This window comes from Eubalaena glacialis, chromosome 1, assembly GCF_028564815.1.
Source record: "Eubalaena glacialis isolate mEubGla1 chromosome 1, mEubGla1.1.hap2.+ XY, whole genome shotgun sequence".
Classification (NCBI taxonomy): domain Eukaryota; kingdom Metazoa; phylum Chordata; class Mammalia; order Artiodactyla; family Balaenidae; genus Eubalaena; species Eubalaena glacialis.
Genome location: NC_083716.1, coordinates 46251679 through 46273162, shown reverse-complemented (window position 1 = coordinate 46273162; position 21484 = coordinate 46251679). Strand labels below are relative to the sequence as shown.

General features: G+C 36.3%; 1 protein-coding gene across 2 annotated transcripts in view; it reads right to left on the bottom strand.

Annotated features, from left to right (window-relative positions):
* Positions 1–1280: 1280 nt before the first annotated feature.
* The window catches only part of UBE2D1 (ubiquitin conjugating enzyme E2 D1), a 34670-nt gene continuing 14466 nt past the window's right edge, over positions 1281–21484 (bottom strand). The window contains exons 2-7 of one of the 2 annotated variants that reach the window (XM_061196030.1): positions 9255–9318; positions 9130–9161; positions 6981–7058; positions 5815–5920; positions 2867–2960; positions 1281–2118 (exon numbers count right to left, since the gene is read on the bottom strand). In XM_061196030.1, the coding sequence (XP_061052013.1) occupies positions 2073–2118; positions 2867–2960; positions 5815–5920; positions 6981–7058; positions 9130–9161; positions 9255–9318 (420 nt within the window). In that variant the 3' untranslated portion in view covers positions 1281–2072. The remainder of the gene's footprint in view (positions 2119–2866; positions 2961–5814; positions 5921–6980; positions 7059–9129; positions 9162–9254; positions 9319–21484) is intronic. The other variant, XM_061196039.1, reaches the window with a different exon arrangement.

Sequence of the window (21484 nt, the reverse complement as noted above, 5' to 3'; positions counted from 1 at the left end):
ACTTCTAAGATTTTTAAATTAATTATGAGAACTTGTGCTCACTCCTCAAGAGAGTGGTTGTACAATTCAGATGTAAGCAAAGGCAAACAGAGTTAGAGTGTTAGGCAAGTTTCAAAACTTTAATACAGAAAAAAAAAGACATTTCCAAAAATAAATGCCACACAAAAGTTTTTAAAAAAGTGAAAGATATTCAAGAAACAAAACCCTTTATTATCAAAATATACTAAATACTTAAATCTAATGATGTTGAGTGTTCAAATTCTGGGCCAATGTAGCTTATAATAACATAGTAGTATTCTTCATGATATGGCTGTTTCAAGACATCACTTAATATAGTTACTTTCTAAACCTATATTTTCTTAAACATCCATTTCACAATTCATTTAATTATTTTACATTCATTTATAAGAACACATTTTTTAACAATGGGTTATTTTGTGCTTTAATAATAATGAACCATGGTAAAATACTTAAGTGATTTACATTCTTTGCTAATGACTACACCCATAACAGATTTTTGTACACTTAAACAGCTACTGAAATAATCAGAAGAGCTACAACTCTCCTTAAAAATGACACTCAAGTTTGGTAAGCATGCTAATAATTAGAGACATTTTTTTTCCAAGTTAAAACATTAGAACTTTCTAGCTTTCTTTAAAATCTGCAAAGATAACCTGCTCATTTAAATCATTTTAACTGACAATTTATAAAACAGAGGGAAAGTGTCATTTTAGAATTTTCTGTATAACTTCTATGGTAAAAAATGGATGTCCTCTTTCAAACTGTGATGGCACTAAAATTCTGTTTTAGAAAATCTAGATTTTAAAATGTTAAGAAATACAACGTCAGTTATATCTAGAGGGGCATTTTAATGAATTAACCTAATTATTCTTCAGGTCTATAAAGACTTTTCTTCAATGTAGGTGACACTGTCTTACATTCATCTCAGTACCTTAGAAAATAATTCATTTTAGATGTGATCCAAGACAAATGCCAACATATCCTAAATTCTCTTCAATAACAAGGGACCAGTGTATATCATCCTCTAGATTGACAATTTAGTAAACAGGTATCAATAGAAACCTAAAGCAATAAAATTTATATAATTAATGGTGATTAGTGCCAAATACAACAGACTTCATCCTTACAATTTGGAATTAATTTCCATGCAAAATTTTATATAGAGTATTGATCCTTACTTATAAAGTAATTTTTTATCTTTTTAAGTAATCAAGACAAATATTAGAAAAAGCATTTTATTTAAATGGAAAAAGCTACATTAAGATCTGTAAAAGGTGTCAATATAATATTGCCTATACAGAAAAAAATTCAGATGTGAATAGCAACAAATAAAAGTTACACGTCTTCCTACTTAGCAGTGCAATTAATTCACATTGTAATAAAGTTAAGTCAAGTATAACAAAATCAAAACAAGTGTTTCTCCATAATCAGTATACTGAGAATTACAGTGTAAAGATCATTTCAGGTTTAAGAAATCTGCAATCAATCTACAGAATACCCTAAGACAAGGGAGACGGACAGTTAATTCATTTCATTATCAGCTGTTGGGTTTTTTCAATACTGTTCACAGGAAAAAAGTAACGAGTTGACATACATGTAAATAGAATATATTTAGTCTATACAGTAAAAAAATACAAATTATAAAGTGAGCTAACAAAGAATGAAATCTGTATACAGATTTATATAACTGACATCTTAGACAACACATACAGTATTTTTCATGTAAAAACATCTAGTTTCAGCAAAAAATAATTTGGTTGCTTTTCAGATGCACTGTAGATCTTGTAAGCTGAAGATGCAGATGTCCAAGTATCTTAAAAACCATAATAAATGTCTTTCTCAATGCATACAAAATGATAAATGCTCTCATCACAGTCTCAAGAATATTTTTGGAAGTTTGTTTTGTCTTGCTTCAGAAATACATTTAAAATGGGTAAAAATCAAAGGATTTCATGGTACAATGAAACAGTAAACAGTGCTCGATTTACTGCTAATGTTGAGAAAAACCTAGATTTTACAGTACTCTGGTATATATGAAATTTTTTTTGATTTTACATTGCATATTTCTGAGTCCATTCTCTTGCGTGTCTGTTGTATCTGTAGACATACAAAAGGGATATAGTAAAAACATACAAATTAAATCTTTTAGAAGATCTGTCTATGTAAAACTGTATACCTTTTTTATGCTTAACTGCAATAATCATACATATACCAATTATTGGGTCAATGTGACTTAGGTTCATGCATAAATAAAACAGAAAACATGAGCGATTTTTTAAACTAATGGATCTCTTTACAACCTATATGAAAACGTACCTAAGTTATACACAACGAAATAAAGAAATCAATTTCTAATACAAATCTGTAAATGCCAACCCTGAATGGTCATTATCTGTAAAATGCAAATGAATCAATGGTGCCAGCAAGATGTAGCACCTTGAAAATCAGGTCAGTTTAGGGGTAGTTAAGGATAACTTTTCCTGGGAGAAGGTAAGGAATATGATATTCAGTAATTTCCAATTATCAACTTTTTAAATTTTAAATTTACTACTTAGAATTATAGATAGTTTGATAGTTACTATCAAAAAACATGCATACTATGTAAATGCAGAACAAGTACTATTAAATAGTAAAGGATGAAACAACAAGTGGGAAGGGATGAGATTTTTTGTAAAAGGAGTAATAGAATTTAAAAAGAAAGGTTTACTCCACTGGAAAGATAAACAAACTTAACATAAACACAATAAGCATAACTAAATGTACTTCAATACATTGATAATACTTATGTTTTGGCAGACTACATAGAAATGCACCCAAATAGAAACTAATATAAGCAAACACTTACTTTTCTTTGTCTGATTTATAGATTTGTGCAATATCTGGTACTAAGGGGTCATCTGGATTAGGGTCACAAAGCAGAGAACATATGGACAATAAAACTAGATTTAAAAGAGAACATCATATTAAGTAATGAGCTTTCTACTTTATATGAATTACACATGTGAAAATAATTTTACTGAATAGACAATAAACTTATAAAGAAAAAAACAAAATGAACATATTAAATTACATTTGAGATAAATTTTGGTTGGCAGCAAATATCTTTAATTTTTTAAATTACAAAATTACCATACAGTGTATATAATACAAAATTATTATCACTTTTGCAATTTTAAATTCTATTTGAATTTCTATTTATTTTAAAAATGTGAATCTCCAAAGTAGCTATTAACTTTTAAACTCAAGAGTTCTCTACAAAAATATTTTTTAGGTAACACACATATACCCTGGATGGTACATAGTTGGAAAGATATTAGAATAGCATCCTAACTTTAGATGTTTCTTAGAGATACTTTTTTACTTTAATAAGAAAACTGTCCACTTTTTATTCTACTTTAATGCAGAAAATCTGTGTCCTAAACAGTTCAAGGTAAAACAATCAAATTACAGTTAACAGTTCAAACCGCTTTGGGAGATGGAGCTCATGCACTGTTTTACTTGGGCTTAGAGCTAAAGAAGGAAGATTTGTAAGATTATTTTCAATGAATTTTTTTTATTCCATGTACATTATTTGTAGCAAATGCATTTAAAAATAATAGGCACAGCTATCATTACATAACTTGTATATTTTTAAATATAAATGAAAACTGATAAATTATAGTAGTTGTTTCTTGCATGTTGTATCAAAACACTAATGCAAATAGCTACACTTAAAAAAAAAAACAACTAAGTATCTGAAAAAGAAGGGAACAAGGACACCGGTTCCTCATTTGTCTGCTTCCATGCCACCACTTCTGAGGGGATACGTGGAATCTTTGGAACAACATTCCATCTTCACCTTCCTCTACTATGTTCCTTTATCTTTTCCTACTCTTACAAATCCAAAGGTGAATTTATAAGGAAGGCAGAGTTGATTCTTAAATGACTTGGAAAGGGAGTGCTATGGGCTAACAAAAACTAATATTTCATTCATCTTTTTAATCTTTCATCTGCCCAATGGAATTTCAAGCCTGTATATTAAACCAACTGGGGAAGTTATCTGGGCTCACACCTCCAGAAAGTTTCCAAACTAAACTCATGATAAAAAGCGAAATAAAACATTTAAAATATTAAAAAGTGAAAAATGTACAAATAAAGAAAATATAAGCTACTTTATAAAATAGGCAAGAGGGAAGGTTCCTCATCTCCCCACTCCTGCTGCCAAGAGCCCTGTGCCCTGATTTCACTATTATGCACATAAATCAAATGTTTTCAGATAAGGAAAAAGATAACAATATATAACATTCATTTGAATGCTTACTATGTGCTAGTTGCATAGTAACCATATGTGGTAATACTATTATAATCCCCATTTGACATATGAGGAAACTGAGGCTGTTTGAAACTGTTCTTAAAGGACAGTTTCTAGAAGCTAACAAAACTATTTTTTATAAAAAGCTACCAATGGCAGAAGGTAAGTGTTCAACATCTGGCAGTCTGCGCTCTCTAAGTATTTAGCTGCATATGCTAAATGAATTTCATTTTGTGATCCTATTCCAGGAAAGAGAATATTAATTTGAAAAACCCTATGACACAGTATCTTTCCTATATCTAGTGTGTAACAGTTATATTATGTGAAAGATTTTTAAAAGGACACTAGAATCTACATGAACATTTTATAGGGATATGTCAGATCAGAAAAATTGCCATTCATGAATAACTAACCGATCTGAAGGGCTGTTACTTATCTAATACTTGAAATAATCATGGCTATGGACACTGCTTCCTCTAAACCTTATCAATTTTTAAAACAAGTTATATATTCAGGTAGCATTTATTTAAAAAAATTTTTTTTAATAACCATGGATTCCTCCCCCAAATCCTTCAAGAGAAACAGTTTTCTTAAATTTTATAAAAAGGGAAAACTACCAAGTTACTTTCAGGGGTAGATGGTTCTAACTCAAAACAATAACTCGGGCTCTCTTCTGTTAGAGAAACAAGACAAAATTAAGAGGCTGGCAAAGCAAATAACATTAGCTAATGAAACAAACGGCTTCAGATGCCCTATATACACATCTCATAATTTAGCAAAGAATAATGCTATGCAACTGTGAAAGTTGAGAATCTGCATGGATTATGTATCAGTCCTTACAATGATGCTACTGATTATCTGAAGTTTAGACTAACATGCTATATATACTACATTATTCTAAAGTGTGAAATATGTCTTTCATTTTTTTTGGCCACACCATGCAGCTTGTGGGATCTTAGTTCCCCGACAAGGGATTGAAGCGGCCCTCAGCAATGAAAGCATGGAGTCCTAACTACTGGACTGCCAGGGAATTCCTGTCTTTCATTTTAAATCATTTACTTTATCTGCCAATCTGACATTTCCTCTGAGATGAAGTAAAGGAGATGTAAAGCTTTACTCATCATGTCAATAAATAATTCCATTTAATGAATGGGACATCTGGTCCTAAAATCGTATTTTTACTTCTGTGTGTCTCTCTCTCTGTCCCTGTCTCTTTTTAAAGATAAAGCCCAAACTAAAGGGGTGAAATGTCAACAGTCTTATCCCCAAATTCCTAGTTCTAACATTTTAAATTTCTCTCATTTCATCATTTAGATCTGCCCATCAACCCCCCAAGCAAGAGTAATATAAAAGCTATGAAAGCAAAGCAAAAGCAAAGCAAAAGCAAAGCAGAAGAAAACACAGTAGATTGGTTTTTTTAAACTTTGGTCCCTAAGATATTTCTGCTGTATTTTTCCTGTCTCACTGTTATCAACTGTTGTAAATCTGATAAATGAAATTACCTTTTGATACAGTCAGAGCTGGTGACCATTGTGACCTCAGGATATCAAGACAAATACTTCCATTACTGTTTATGTTTGGATGGTAAATTTTTGTTGTGAAAGCAATCTAAACATAAAACAAAACAAAACAAAACAAAACTGTGACAATCCATGAACTATGAAAGCAAACAGAACCAATTTGCTCTAGGGTAAAATGTCCTCAATTTTATGTGATCTTAGAGGAGAAACGTATTCAACACAAACTGGATGAGCATCTACTTCATGTGCACGTAGCTTTAGCTACTGATAATGTGAAAGCAAAGTCAGTTTCCTGCTCTCCCCAACCCCAAGGAATTGAGGAGTATTTTGGAAAGTGTGATAAATAAGTCTGTAATAGGTGGTATGACTGGTTGAGTAGCACCTGAAGTAATTAACCATGGCTTTCATCAACCCTCAAAGCAATCCTTTTCTTAATTTGATTATCAATTGACACCTGGATCTAGAAATAGGCTGCTGACCTTATTCCAGAGGAAAGTTGAGGGGCCCCAGCTTATTACCTGCCCTAACAAATCCACCAAGAATTCTAATCTTCCATGAGAGTTGTTACATCGTTTCATATGTAATGTTAATTAGGTGTTTTTAAAAATCTAAAGTAATTATTTCCTCAGTGACAGAATTTGTTAATGATTTTCTCCCTCATTGACACCCCCATCATCTGTTGGCTTCCTCTTTAGATCTAAGCTAAATTTAATAAGAATGTGTTTTAATCTTTCCTACACTAAATAAAAGGACTATGTCATATTTACTTTTGTATTCCCCAATGCAACAGAACATGGTAGGTGCTCAATAAATGTTTGTTGAACACTTAAAAACTGAGAAAGAAGGGTCAACCTAGGAAAGATAATCCCCTGAATGGATGAGTCTAACTCTTGACCATAAAAACTTCCCAAACTACACATATCTAATGCAGAGGGAAAGACAGGTAGGAAAGCTAATTTCTAGCCTAACAGATACTGCCTTCTGTTTACAGACATAATATTTGAGTAAGAAAGCATATTTTAGATTCATTGGTTTTACAGAACAGTTTGAACATGCCAACCTACCCACGGTCTTTTCATGAAAATATCTCTGGATAGAGAGTAAAACCCCTGACACAGGAGTCACGTCAATCATAAAAATAAAAATACCTTTGGTGGTTTAAAAGGATAGTCTGTCGGAAAATGTACAGTGAGAAAGAAGACTCCACCTTGATATGCGCTATCAGGCTGAAATTACAAAATAATCACATCAGTGTTTGATTACTATATTTATTATTAGTAACCCAAGATGATTCCCTCCAAATATACCAGTTTGAAAAAAATGCCATCATTTTGTCATAAGTTCAAATCATTTACCCTAAAAACAGGTTTCTCTTTGCAGGCATGAAGGAGAACTTTCCAACAATCATGCCAACATCATAGTTTAAAACAAAACAAAAATAGGACATACACAGTGGAGTGGTGTGACTTGCCCAAACAAATCTGTTTATGAGTATAGACTGTTAAAGATCAGTAAACACACAAGACTGCTGTGAGAAAAGAATAATTTTCTGTAGCAGTAATCAGTATAAAAGAAAAGGGTTGGGGCTAGTGTTTTTCTTCTTAATTATAAAACTTAAGTTCTCATGGTCCTTTAAGGGGCAAGAATAGACATGAACTGAAAGGACCAACTTATGAAAAGAAAAGGCTGAGTGACACTGTTACATAATTTAGAGCTCAAATCTTCACTTAGTAACAGTTTACAAAACAACGTGGGAAATGCAAAAAAGCCCCAAACAAAACTAGATAAATTCAGTTTCATAGAATTATCGAATTAGGAATCAAATTTACAAGAGGAATTTAAGCTTGGCCATATCTCTTTACAGCAATTAGGAAATACTTATAATGTTACAAGCAAGAAAAAAAAAGGATGATTAAAAAAAGGGAAAAGGGGGAAAAAAGTAGCAAAAATACCTTAAATTCTATTTTAATTCATTTATATTTAATTAAAAGCATCATGTATATTAACATTTTGGTAATAATAGCAAGGCTATCATTACTTCCTCCTTAAGTTTCTACATATACATTAGAGGACTGTACCATATAATTATTCTTACTATATACGTAGTTTAATTCTAGTTCATCAAAAATTATAAGGAATGTAGAAAATGTAAGTTAATTACAATCAACAGATATGGTCTTCTCAGATGTTCAAATTATATTATTGAGTGGCACATTTACATTACTACAATAAAGAGGGTATGAGTAACATAACTGTAACCATTTGCTACATGTGATTCACCTGAGAAATATTTGTGATGGGCTATAATTCAAATGGTAAGGGTGAGACTTGATATTATTTTGAAGGTTCTTGGTAAGCCATGAAAATCAAATAACTAGATTCTCATTAAAAGTTGTTAAATATGTTGCACTTCACCCTTTAAAGAACTTACTTAATAAAACAATTTAGTAATTTAAGACACTTGCTCAGGACTCCTGCTCTGAAAATTCAATAACTGTTGTATTTTTTAAAAGTTAAGCATGAGGCAATATGATTAAAAACTCTATGGCTTACTAGATAAAGATCTTTCAAGGGAGGGAGGAGAGAATGATGTTAACGGAAACATGTTACTAATGCAGTCTTTACCCAGAAAGTAGATTTGAGCTGTCAGTGCCCATTCTTATGCAATCAGATTTTTGCCCACAGAAAGAAAAGTCATAACTGCTTCTCACGTGTAGAAAGAAATAATCTTAACAAAGGTAATAAGTATTAAGAGAAGCCAGTCATAGAATAGCAGGTAATTCTGAGTTCAGGACAATGCAACAAAAGAGGCAAATTCATGATGTGGCAACAATAGAGCCATTGCAATATTTTATCCGTTCCTCTCACACACAGGAACAGTGATGAAACTTATTGCAAATTAGTACTTGTTACTTGTAGGAATTCCATTATTGGGTTAATTAGACTTATTTCTAACCTACTAAAATGTTGATGTGAGAGTAATTACGCTTAGTTCTGAACAACTGACTTTCTGTGTTTAAAAAAAGATAAACACGCAGCCTGGTTGCAAATTGTGGGTGATTCATTATTATGCATAATGATCAAGGATTTGGCAAAGTATTGTAAATGTGTTTCTAGCAAGTATTTGCCACCAGGGCTCTAGAAAATCATCATAAATCCTTTACTCATATTTTGCTTTCTGAGTGATTCAGAGTACAAGAAAATTCAACCCTAGCCACAAACATCTGATCAAAGGTGAAATGCCAAGAATGAAGGATGGCTGAGGGGATTAATTTCACACAAATGAATCATACTTACGGGCCCCATAATAGTTGCTTGCCAGTGGAACACTGAAACAAACAAAGGAGTTTTGGAGTCATTAACAAGTGTTCAAACCTGTATTATTAACGGTAGCAAAATCCTAGCAAGAGAGCAAAGCTTACAGTCATCTCCCACAGGTCCAGCCGAACAGTGAGCAGGTGGGTCGCGCTGTAGATCACTCAATTCCTGAAGCAAAGCAAAAATACTTAAGGTTAATTCTTTTCCAGTGAAACAAGCATAATAATCCATGAAGACACAAACTACTCATTTAAAAATCATTTTAGGCAGTTCTATTCACAATATGGACACATAAACTATACTCTGTCACTGATGGGTAGAAGAATATGGAATGAGGTATTAAATTCCTTCATGAGACAGCTCCAAACCCTGAAAAAATTAAATGGATTAAAAAATTTTTTTTCTTTAGCATCCCTAAGACAAACTATTTTTGAGTATCTATTATATGCAGGGTAACTTACGTAAATGCTAGGTGTATAATATATAAAAAACAGATCCTACTTCAACCAGTTTATAATCTAATTTGGGAGAGTGAAGGCTCACAGAGAGAGGGATATTTAAGGAACAACATGAAGGTTAAATGGAAAGAAAGGAGAGCAGTTGGGCCATATTTTAAAGGCTAGCACATTGATTCATATGCTCTTTTCTGCTCTCAAGGAAGCAAAGGAAGGATCATGGAAATGGCACAGCTTTAGTTGGCCAGTCCTAGGCTGGCATTCCAATCCTACCATAACTAGCTCTATGACTTTGGGGAAATAATTTACCTTCAGTTGGGAAGGAAATGATCACCACCAACTATGAAAGGTGTAAATTCAATATAAAAGACTATATATTAGAACTGAAGAACCTAATTTAGTTACAAAGATAAGGGAATGTCTTTGAGAAAGTGACATTTCAGCTGAAATCAAAAGGATGAGTGGGAGTCAGTTTTGAGAGAAATGAGTAACGTGAGGCAGAGTGCCATAAGATGAGGATGAAAGAGTAGGCAGAGGCCAGGCAGAAAACTGAGAACAATATACACCACATTAAGGATTGGGGGTTTTATACCAAGTGCATTGGGAGGGGTTTTAAGAAGTAGCATAATCTGATTTAAAAGATGGCTCTGACTGGTCAATGTATTGAATGGATCACAGATGGGAAAGAGGAGAAGCTACCAGATTAGTTATTACAGGCTATAACAGGGGCTTGGACTGGAGAAGCGGCAGATAAAAAAGAGGATGGATCTGGGATATTGTGAAAGGCCTACTTATAACAGGATTGACGATGAATTACATGTACAGAGGAAGGAGAAAGGTCACAAATATATATGTTGAAGACTAGCAGCAGCTAATATTTACTCGATGTTTTACCATCTTAATAATCCTGAGAGGTAGGTGTTATTATGCTTCCCATTTTACAAATGAAGAATAAAGGTGACACGCTTCACTGTGTGCTCACAGAACTAGTATAGGGTGGAACTGGTATTCAAACCCTGGCAGTGGGACTTCTAGCTTTTCAGCTTCTACAGGTGTAGATACCATTTACTGAGATGTGGGAATATACTAGAAGACACGTTGATTTGGAAAGCAGATACACTGAATCCGTGATCCTTGTGAAATCAAAGGAAAATTTATTCAACATACAGGGCTAGAGCTTAAAAGAGGATTAGACTAGAAATCAGAAAAATCACTGTATATACCTGTTATTTAAAAACTGTGGGAATGCTGTAAACATTTTCATGGGAACACATGTAAACAAATACTGCACTCATCAAATCTAAGATGCCATCAATGGTAAATCACATCCTTATTTTATGTACTAATAATTAAGGAGAAACACTGTCAATTAATTTTAAGACACTAACAATTATAAGACACGTCCAGATTTTAGAAATGTTAAAATGAAAAAGATGTACACCTTAGAATCATTGCAATCAGTTCAGTGTCCTAATAGAGACAAACAAGGAATAGGGAAAGGCTTTCCTAAGAAAGTGATATATGAGCTAAGTAACCGAGCCAAGTGCAAACTCAAGTCTCCTTCCAAGTCTTCTGGTCTTTTCCAGTATACCTCAGTACTTTCTGTTTTTGTTGTTTTTTCCCCCCAGTTCCTGCTGTCCTTCTCTTCCTGACAAGAATTAACTAAACAGAGTTAGCAGCTTCTTTGGTCCCGGTATAGTTAAACAATAAAGAGGAAGATTTCAGTGATAGTGCTTAAAAAGCAAGGCTTTGAAGCTCAAGTCCAGGTGCCATCACTCATCTGCCTCATGATCTTGGACAAAACTTTTTTTTTCCTCCTCTATAAGCCTCAGTTTTCTTTAATGAAAAGTGATATTATGACTTTCATCCACAGTTTCTATGACAAACAAGTAAAATGATACATATGAAGCATACAGCAGTCTCTGGCACATAGTAGGCATTCAAATAAATGTAAAGTTAATACAGGATTCCTAACAACCATCCAGTTCTCTAGTAGCTGAATACAATTATTGAACCAGTTTAAATGACTGGGGGAGGAGCAGTTCCCAAGTCATAGCCCCATTTTATTTATTTATTTATTTTTGGCCTCACCAGGTGGCTTGTGGGGTCTTAGTTCCCCCACCAAGGATCGAACCTGGGCCCCCTGCAGTGGAAGCACAGAGTCCTAACCACTGGATCACCAGGGAATTCCCCATAGCCCCATTTTAGAATGACTGTGCTTTACTTAACTGTTTTCTAATTCGGTCTTTTAGGAGACTGCTTTTGAAAAGATTCATCATGTTGAGTTTTCTAAACATTAGTGTAAATGGGTAAATGGAACTTCTTGGCCCTTATTTTTATTTTTTTAAGTGATAATTTTAAAAAATTTTTATTTATCTTGGCTGTGCTGGCTCTTCATTGTGGCATATGGGCTTGTCTAGTTGTGGCGTGTGGACTTCTCTAGTTGCAGCATGCAGGCTTAGTCGTGGTATGTGGGATCTTAGTTCCCCGACCAGGAATCGAACCCGGGTCCCCTGCATTGGGAGCATGGAGTCTTAAGCACTGGACCACCAGGGAAGTCCCTCTTGGCCCTTACTTTAACTAGAAAACTAGTTAATAAGAAAATGATAGTCTCCTATGAAACAGAAACAGAATCACAGACAGAGAGAACAGATTTGTGGTTGCCAAGGGGGAGGGAGCTGGGGGAGGGGTGCAGTGAGAGGTTGGGGTTAGCAGATGTAAGCTTTTTTTTTTTTTAATTTATTTAATTAATTAATTTATTTTTGGCTGCATTGGGTCTTCGTTGCTGTGCGCAGGCTTTCTCTAGTTGCAGAGAGCGGGGGCTACTCTTCCTTGTGGTGCGCGGGATTCTCATTGCAGTGGCTTCTCTTGTTGCGGAGCATGGGCTCTAGGCGCGCAGGCTTCAGTAGTTGTAGCGTGTGGGCTCAGTAGCTGTGGCTCATGGGCTCTAGAGCGCAGGCTCCGTAGTTGTGGCACACGGGCTTAGTTGCTCCGCGGCATGTGGGATCTTCCCGGACCAGGGCTCGAACCCATGTCCCCTGCATTGGCAGGTGGATTCTTAACCACTGTGCCACCAGGGAAACCCCAGATGTAAGCTTTTATATATAGAATGGATAAACAACAAGGTCCTACTGTATAGCACAGAGAACTATATTCAGGATCCTATGATAAACCATAATGGAAAAGAATATATATATATAAGAATGTGTGTGTAGGGACTTCCCTGGTGGCACAGTGGTTGGGAATCCACCTGCCAGTGCAGGGGACATGGGTTCAATCCCTTGTCGGGGAGGATCCCACATGCCGCGGAGCAACTAAGCCCGTGCGCCACAACTACTGAGCCTGCGCTCTAGAGCCCATGAGCTACAACTGAGCCCACGTGCCGCAGCTACTGAAGCCCACGCGCCTAGAGCCCGTGCTCCGCAACAGGAGAGGCCACCGCAGTGAGAAGCCCACGCACAGCAATGAAGAGTAGCCCCCACTCGCCACAACTAGAGAAAGCCCGCGTGCAGCAATGAAGACCCAACACAGCCATAAATAAATAAATAAATTTATTGAAAAAAAATGTGTGTATATATCTATACGTATATATATGTATAACTGAATCACTTTGTTGTATAGCAGTAATTAACACAACATTGTAAATCAACTACACTTCAATTAAATATAATTTAAGAAAAAGAAAATAATCTCTAATTGTGGTTAAAAAACTAATGATTTGCATGTATATATTTTACGGAGTAATGTATATGTGAGTAAATCATACATAAATACATACAAATTTATTTTGTTTACTAATAAAAAAACCCAAAACCATGTTTTACATGGAATAGCCCTGAATTGTGTTCAAATTTCAAATGTCAGACTGTTCTTTCAAATCCCTTCAAAATAGTATAGAAAAATACTCATTATCATGTTCTTATATTTCTGTGCCCTGATTTTACCTCTTGATAGAAGTTAGACCTAAGGATGAGAAAGATAAAATCTAACAACTGAACTCCTGCAAAGGCCAGGTTCTTTTTTTAAAAATAAATAATTAATTAATTTTATTATTATTATTTTTTTGGCTGCGTGGGTCTTAGCTGCGGTATGCAGGATCTTCGTTGCGGTATGCGAGATCTTTCGTTGTGGCATGCGGGGCTTCTCTCTAGTTTTCGCGTGTGGGTTTTCTCTCTCTAGTTGTGGTGCATGGGCTCCAGAGCATGTGGGCTCTGTAGTTTTGTGGCACACAGGCTCTCAAGTTGAGGCACACGGGCTCAGTAGTTGTGGCGCATGGGCTTAGTTGCCCCACGGCATGTGGGATCTTAGTTCCCCGACCAGGGATCGAACCCATGTTCCCTGCATTGGAAGGGGGATTCCTTTTTTTTTTTTTTTTAATTAATTAATTAATTAATTTTAAATTTTTGGCTGCACTGGGTCTTCGTTGCTGCGCAAGGGCTTTCTCTAGTTGCGGCAAGCGGGGGCTATTCTTTGTTGCGGTGTGCAGGCTTCTCATTGTCGTGGCTTCTCTTGTTGCAGAGCACAGGCTCTAGGAGCGGGGGCTTCAGTAGTTGTGGCACGCGGGCTCAGTAGTTGTGGCTCACGGGCTCTAGAGCGCAGGCTCAGTAGTTGTGGTGCACAGGCTTAGCTGCTCCGCGGCATGCGGGATCTCCCCGGACCTGGGCTCGAACCCATGTCCCCTGTATTGGCAGGCGGATTCTCAACCACTGTGCCACCAGGGAAGCGCGGAAGGTGGATTCTTTACCACTGGACCACCAGGGAAGTCCCAAGGCCAGGTTCTTTTTTTTTTTTTTTTCTGAGGATTACAGTTGCCTTTACTTTGTCATTTATCACTTTCAATACTTTATTACTTGTTTTAGAGTGAACATACATTATATCATATATTATACATTATACATATACATCATAATCAGAATTTAAAAGCTTTGTTTTAATTTTTAAAAGGAAGGCAGGTGGGTAGAAAAAGTGAAGAGCTGGGAGCACAGAGCTGGACCTGCTAGGCTCCGTGCCTGGGCTCTGGGCAGTGAACTCACACAGCCTTTCTCCTTTTCTCAGGACCATGTTCTCTGTGAAGCCAAGGCCAGGTTCTTAAAGTTGTCTATTTAAAGCTCACTTATAGGAAAGAGGCAGCTGATGGTACATCAAACATTCTTAATAGTCACATCAATCATTAAATTACTACTAATACTGACACAAGTGCTTTGGTGAGGAAACTTACGCATCCTAGACTTTTTTAGGAGGGTCTAAATTTCTAATGTTCTTTTTATCAAAATATATGTCTGCTGCTATATTTAAGATGCATAACCAACAAGGACCTACTGTACAGCACAGGGAACTCTGCTCAATGTTATGTGGCAGCCTGCATGGCAGTTTGGTGGAGAAATGGATACATGTATATGTATAGCTGAGTCGCTTTGCTGTGTACCTGAAACTATCACAACACTGATAATCGCCAAACCTCAATATAAAATAAAAAGTAAAAAAAAATATGTCTGGAAATATGCCCTATTACACTGTTTGGAAATATGCAACTGAAACTATGGTGCATATGCACAGACAGAATGACCAACAGAAAACAAAAGGCACAATACACACCCTCCCCTGCCTATGAAAATAGAGACCTTAAATTTGAAAAATGAAAAATTCTGAGTTGTGCTAAGGAGGTGAAAATATAAAACAAACAAAAACTATAACCAAACAAATCAAAACCCCACCTTTTTGCTCTTAGTCTATTCAGAAGCTAATATACTTTTAGACAAACACAAGAAATCAAGGACCACTTATACTTCTCCCTTCTGATTTAGTTTACTCAAAGTTTTTCAGAAATCACCCAATTACCTGATTTATCCTTTCTCTACCATAACTGGCATTCTTATTTATCTACTTCTAGCATCACAGCCACATATGGAGTACTAAAAATAATTTAATGATTCTTATGTTATTTCAAAAGGAAATGCTAGGATCAGTAATCTCTCCTTTGCTCTTCTCTCCACTCTTTAAGAATTAACACTGAATTATACAAGTTGCTCAAGTCCATAGGATCCTCAAAAGATCCAATTTATCCCATGCTGATTAACAGTTAAAGGTCTCAAAGACAAAGCATTTAAAACCATTTTTTTCCACATCTTTATTGGAGTATAATTGCTTTACAATGTTGTGTTAGTTTCTGTTGTACAACAAAGTGAATCAGCTATATGTATGCATATATGCCCATATCCCCTCCCTCTTGAGCCTCCCTCCCACCCTCCCTATCCCACCCCTCTAGGTCATCACAAGGCATCAAACTGATCTCCCTGTGCTCTGCAGCAGCTTCCCGCTAGCATTCCATTCTACATTTGGTAGTGTATGTATGTCAATGCTACTCTCTCTCTTCGTCCCAGGCTTCCCCTTCCCCTTCTGTGTCCTCAAGTCCATTCTCTTTGTCTGCGTCTTTATTCCTGCGCTGCCACTAGGTTCATCAGTACCGTTTTTTTAGATTCCATATATATGCGTTAGCATACGGTATTTGTTTTTCTCTTTCTAAAACCATTCATTTTTAATTAAGTATTGTGTGTGTGTGTTACAAAAGCAAAACAAAGCAAAACAGTGCTTTGTAGGGAAAAACAAGAGAGAGCAATGTATAAATACTCAAACACCCATAAGGCCATTACCCAAACCAAACCACTGTCACCGTATTAGAATACCTCCATCCATGGCTTTGGCGGGAAATAAGCATGTCACTTGCTGTTGGAGGGAGTGTTAGTTGAGATAGAACCTTTTGGAGGGAAATTTGGCAATAATTGTGAAAGTGGAAAATGCATATGATCTCTGATGCAGGAATTTCACCTCCTAGTAATAATCAGCCAAACAGACAAAGATATATATATAAGGATGTTTAGTGAGGCATTTTGTATAATTATGAAAGACTGAGGATAACCTAAAGGCCCATCAATAAAGGAATGGTTCTATGACATAACGATACTATGAGATACTACAGCCACTAAAAAGAATGAGATATGTATATGTTGACATCAAAGAACGTTGTATAAAAATAATATAGTGTTTTTTTTAATTTATTTATTTATTTTTGGCTGTGCTGGGTCGTTTCTGTGCGAGGGCTTTCTCTAGTTGTGGCAAGCGGGGGCCACTCTTCATCGCGATGCGCGGGCCTCTCACTATCGTGGCCTCTCTTGTTGCGGAGCACAGGCTCCAGACGCGCCGGCTCAGTAGTTGTGGCTTACGGGCCTAGTTGCTCCGCGGCATGTGGGATCTTCCCAGACCAGGGCTCGAACCCGTGTCCCCTGCATTAGCAGGCAGATTCTCAACCACTGCGCCACCAGGGAAGCCCAATAATATAGTTTTTGAGTGGAAAATATATGTGGCAGAAGTATGCTCAATAGATCCCATAATACTATACATGCATAGAAAATAAAAGAATACTCACCAAACTATTAACAGTAGTTATATCTGGCAGTGGGCTGTCACTTTTTATTTATGTCTTTTACATTGTTTCAATTTTTTTACAATAATTTTTTTCAACTTTTTAAATAAAAAATAATGGTTTTACTCAGGTTCTTATGCATTTTAAGAGAGATGAAATGATACTGTTTTTTCCCCACTACATATATTATAAGCATCTTCTCTCTTTTTTATTAAAAATTTTTGCAAGACAAGGGAAGACTGAGGAACTGTCACAGATTAGAGGACATATATATATACTAAGGAGACACAACAACTAAATCCAACGTGGGATCCCAGATTGGATCCTTGGACAGCAAAACAACAGTGGAAAAACTAGTAAAATCTAAATTAGGTCTGTAGTTTAGCTTACAGTACTGTATCACTGTTACTTTCCTCATTTTGATAACTGTACAATGGTTATATACATTGTAAAAATTAGGGGAAATTAGGTGAAGGATATATGAGACCTTTCTGTACTATTTTTGCAAATTTTCTGTAAGACTAAAATTATTTCAGAATAAAAAATAATGTAAAACTTTTTTTTACATATTCCAAAACTTAATTCACTATTTTCCTTCCCAAGCTTGCTTCTTTTTCTGTGTTCCCTATATTTATTAATGGGATTATTAGTCTCCTAGTCACCAGGCTTATTTTGACTCCCCTTTCTCTAGTTCATCTTGTCAGAGGAAGAGTATAATATATTCTACCTTAATACCTATTACACTACCTCAAAAATCTATTACAGTTCAACTATAATTGCTTCCCAATACTCTATGAATTACTTGCATAACAATCTTCTAAAAGCACAGCTCGGTTTATTTCATTTTTCTGCTTAGAAAATGTCAGTGGCTCCCCATTGCTTATTTAAGACCAAACTCAGCCAACTCTTTTCATTATCTAGTCCTAACCCTACACTTTCAATTGGGTTCCCCTTCACAAACATGCCCAGTAATTCTCCAAAGAATGCCCCTGGGTTTTCTAAAACACTTTCAGGAGGTCTGTGAGGTCAAAATTAATTTCATAATAAAACTAAGATATTTGCCTTTTTCACTCTCAATTATCTCATGGGTATACAGTGGAGTTTTCCAGTTTAAGAATATTTGATACTGTAACAGATTGAATGCATGAGCAGATGTGAGAATTCAACTGTCATTTATAAGCCTGACTATAATGAGATCTGAACACGTATAAAACAATGACACTCTACTTTTTTTTGTTTTGGAATATACAGTTATCTTTAATAAAAATGTTATTATGTTAATATGCAATGGGTTTATTGTTATTTTTAAATTACTAAATATTTTTAAATTTCTGTTTTAATTTCTCATATGGTAAATATTAATACATATAGCCTATACAAACAAAAGCTCTTTGAGGCACTCAATACTTTTAATATAAGGGGGTCCCGAGACCAAAAAGCTTGAGAACCATCTAGTCAGGTCTAGCCTGCTTACTTGGATGTTCCCTGTACATGGCTAAAGTTTTCTGACCTTCATCATTTTCCTTCTCTGAAAATAACCTTCCTTCTAACTCCCTGTGCCCAAATTTTATCCATTCTCCTCAACAGTGGCTGTCTTCTCAATGACCACTTTAAAAATATGAGTTTTGGAGTCAGACCTGGCCTTGCTACTGACCCTTACTAGCTATGTGACCTTGGGCAACTCACTTAACCTCTTGCTCAAGTGCCTCATATGGGAACATCACTGGAAGAACTATACTGAGAATTAAATGAAAACACATAAGTGAAGTAACTAGCTTAATACCTGGCATGTAAAATAGATGCTCAAAAAATACTAATTTCCTCCTTCCCTTTCCTCTTCTACCAGAATATTATTTTAAAACTAAGATTTTTTTTGCATTTTATTCATGAATTCCTCCACAATACTTAGAACAATGCCTTTCATATAAGGTGCTTGATATTGTTTGAGTTAAACAATACAATTTAAGGAGTAGCTTGATACAACCCCTATGGAGAACAGTACGGAGATTCCTTAAAAAACTAAAAATAGAACTACCATATGATCCAGCAATCCCATTCCTGGGCATATATCCAGAGAAAACCATAATTCAAAAAGAGTCATGTACCACAATGTTCACTGCAGCTCTATTTACAATAGCCAGGACATGGAAGCAACCTAAATGTCCATCAACAGACAAATGGATAAAGAAGATGTGGTATATACATACAATGGAATATTACTCAGCCATAAAAAGGGATGAAATTGTGCCATTTGCAGAGATGTGGATGGACCTAGAGACTGTCATACAGAGTGAAGTAAGTCAGAAAGAGAAAAACAAATATCCTTTATTAATGCACATATGTGGAATCTAGAAAAATGGTACAGGTGAACTTACTTGCAAAACAGAAATAGAGACACAGGTGTAGAGAACAAACATATGAATACCAAGGGGAGAAGGCAGGGTGGGATGGATTGGGAGATTGGGATTGACATATATACACTACTATGTATGAAATAAATAACTAATGAGAACCGACTATATAGCACAGGGAACTCTACTCAGTGCTCTATGGTGACCTAAATGGGAAGGAAATCCAACAAAGAGGGGATATATGTATACGTATAGCTGATTCACTTTGCTGTACAGCAGAAACTAACACAACATTGTAAAGCAACTGTACTCCAATTAAAAAAAAAAAAAAAAGGAATAGCGTGATCAGCAGAGCATAGATATCTCAAATTTCTATTTTTTAGAATTGCAGGGGCTTCCCTGGTAGCGCAGTGGTTGAGAATCTGCCTGCCAATGCTGGGGACACGGGTTCGAACCCTGGTCCGGGAAGATCCCACATGCCGCGGAGCAACTAAGCCCGTGCGCCACAACTACTGAGTCTGTGCTCTAGAACTTGCGAGCCACAACTACTGAGCCCGTGTGCCACAACTACTGAGCCTGCGCACCATAACTAATGAAGCCCATGCACCACAACGAACAGTAGCCCTTGCTCACCGCAACTAGAGAAAGCCCACGCGCAGCAACGAAGACCAATGCAGCCAAAAATAAATAAATAAAATAAATAAATTTATTTTAAAAAATGCAAATGATTAGATTTGGCAATAGAATAAGAATTAATTACTCCCCTATGTAGATATGCGGACTGCATATAATAAAAAAAATCTTAATAACAGGTGTTAAGAGAGAATAGTGCAGGTCACTTAAAAAAGACTGGGGTGGGGCTTCCCTGGTGGCGCAGCGGTTGAGAATCTGCCTGCCAATGCAGGGGACACGGGTTCGAGCCCTGGTCTGGGAAGATCCCACATGCCGCGGAGCAACTGGCCCCGTGAGCCACAACTACTGAGCCTGCGCGTCTGGAACCTGTGCTCCGCAACAAGAGAGGCCGCAATAGTGAGAGGCCCGCGCACCGCGATGAAGAGTGGCCCCCGCTCGCCGCAACTATAGAAAGTCCTCGCACAGAAACGAAGATCCAACACAGCCAAAAATAAATAAATTAATTAATTAATTAATTAATTTAAAAAAAAAAAAAAAAAGACTGGGGTGGCCTTTTAAATAACATATAATAACATCTAGAAATGAACCTCAAAAGAATATTAATCATCAAGGTATCAAAAACACATGCCAGGGCTTCCTTGGTGGCGCAGTGGTTAAGAATCCGCCTGCCAATGCAGGGGACACGTGTTCGAGCCCTGGTCCGGGAAGATCCCACATGCCGCGGAGCAACTAAGCCCGTGCGCCACAACTACTGAGCCTGCGCTCTAGAGCCCGCGAGCCACAACTACTGAAGCCCGCGTGCCTAGAGCCCGTGCTCCGCAACAAGAGAAGCCACCGCAATGAGAAGCCCGTGCACCGCAACGGAGAGTAGCCCCCGCTCGCCGCAACTAGAGAAAGCCCGCGCCCAGCAACGAAGACCCAACACAGCCAAAAATAAATAAATAAAATAAATAAATTTATAAAAAAAACAAAAAACACATGCCACCGCCACAACTATTTTCAATTTACAGAATGTATGATATTCTAGCAAAGTGTCCAAAGCCACACAAAATTCTTGTCTTTTTTGTTGTGGTTCTTCTGATTTAGAAGACCTCAAAACTCTAAATATGCCATCCTTATTGTTTATTTAAGATGCTGCTGACCTACTTTCAGGACATAGCTTTGGGCTGCTTTTCCAAGAGGAGTTAGGGGTTTGTGCTGAGCTGACCTAGTCTCAAAGTTAAGCTGTCTTCCAAACACTGGCAATCCTTGGTGACAGAGCTACGCATACTCAGAGCTGCAGTCTGTGGCATGGACTGAGTTTTTTTTTCTTACTTGTTCCAAGCTCAATTTAACCAGCTGAACTAATTATAGCAGGAGTTTATTAAGCACTTCCACATCCTTTCTAATAGGGATCATGACTGATTTTATACTCTCGTCCCAACTCCAATGTTTTAAACATTTATTTTAATGGTATAAGATTATGATAGTAATAA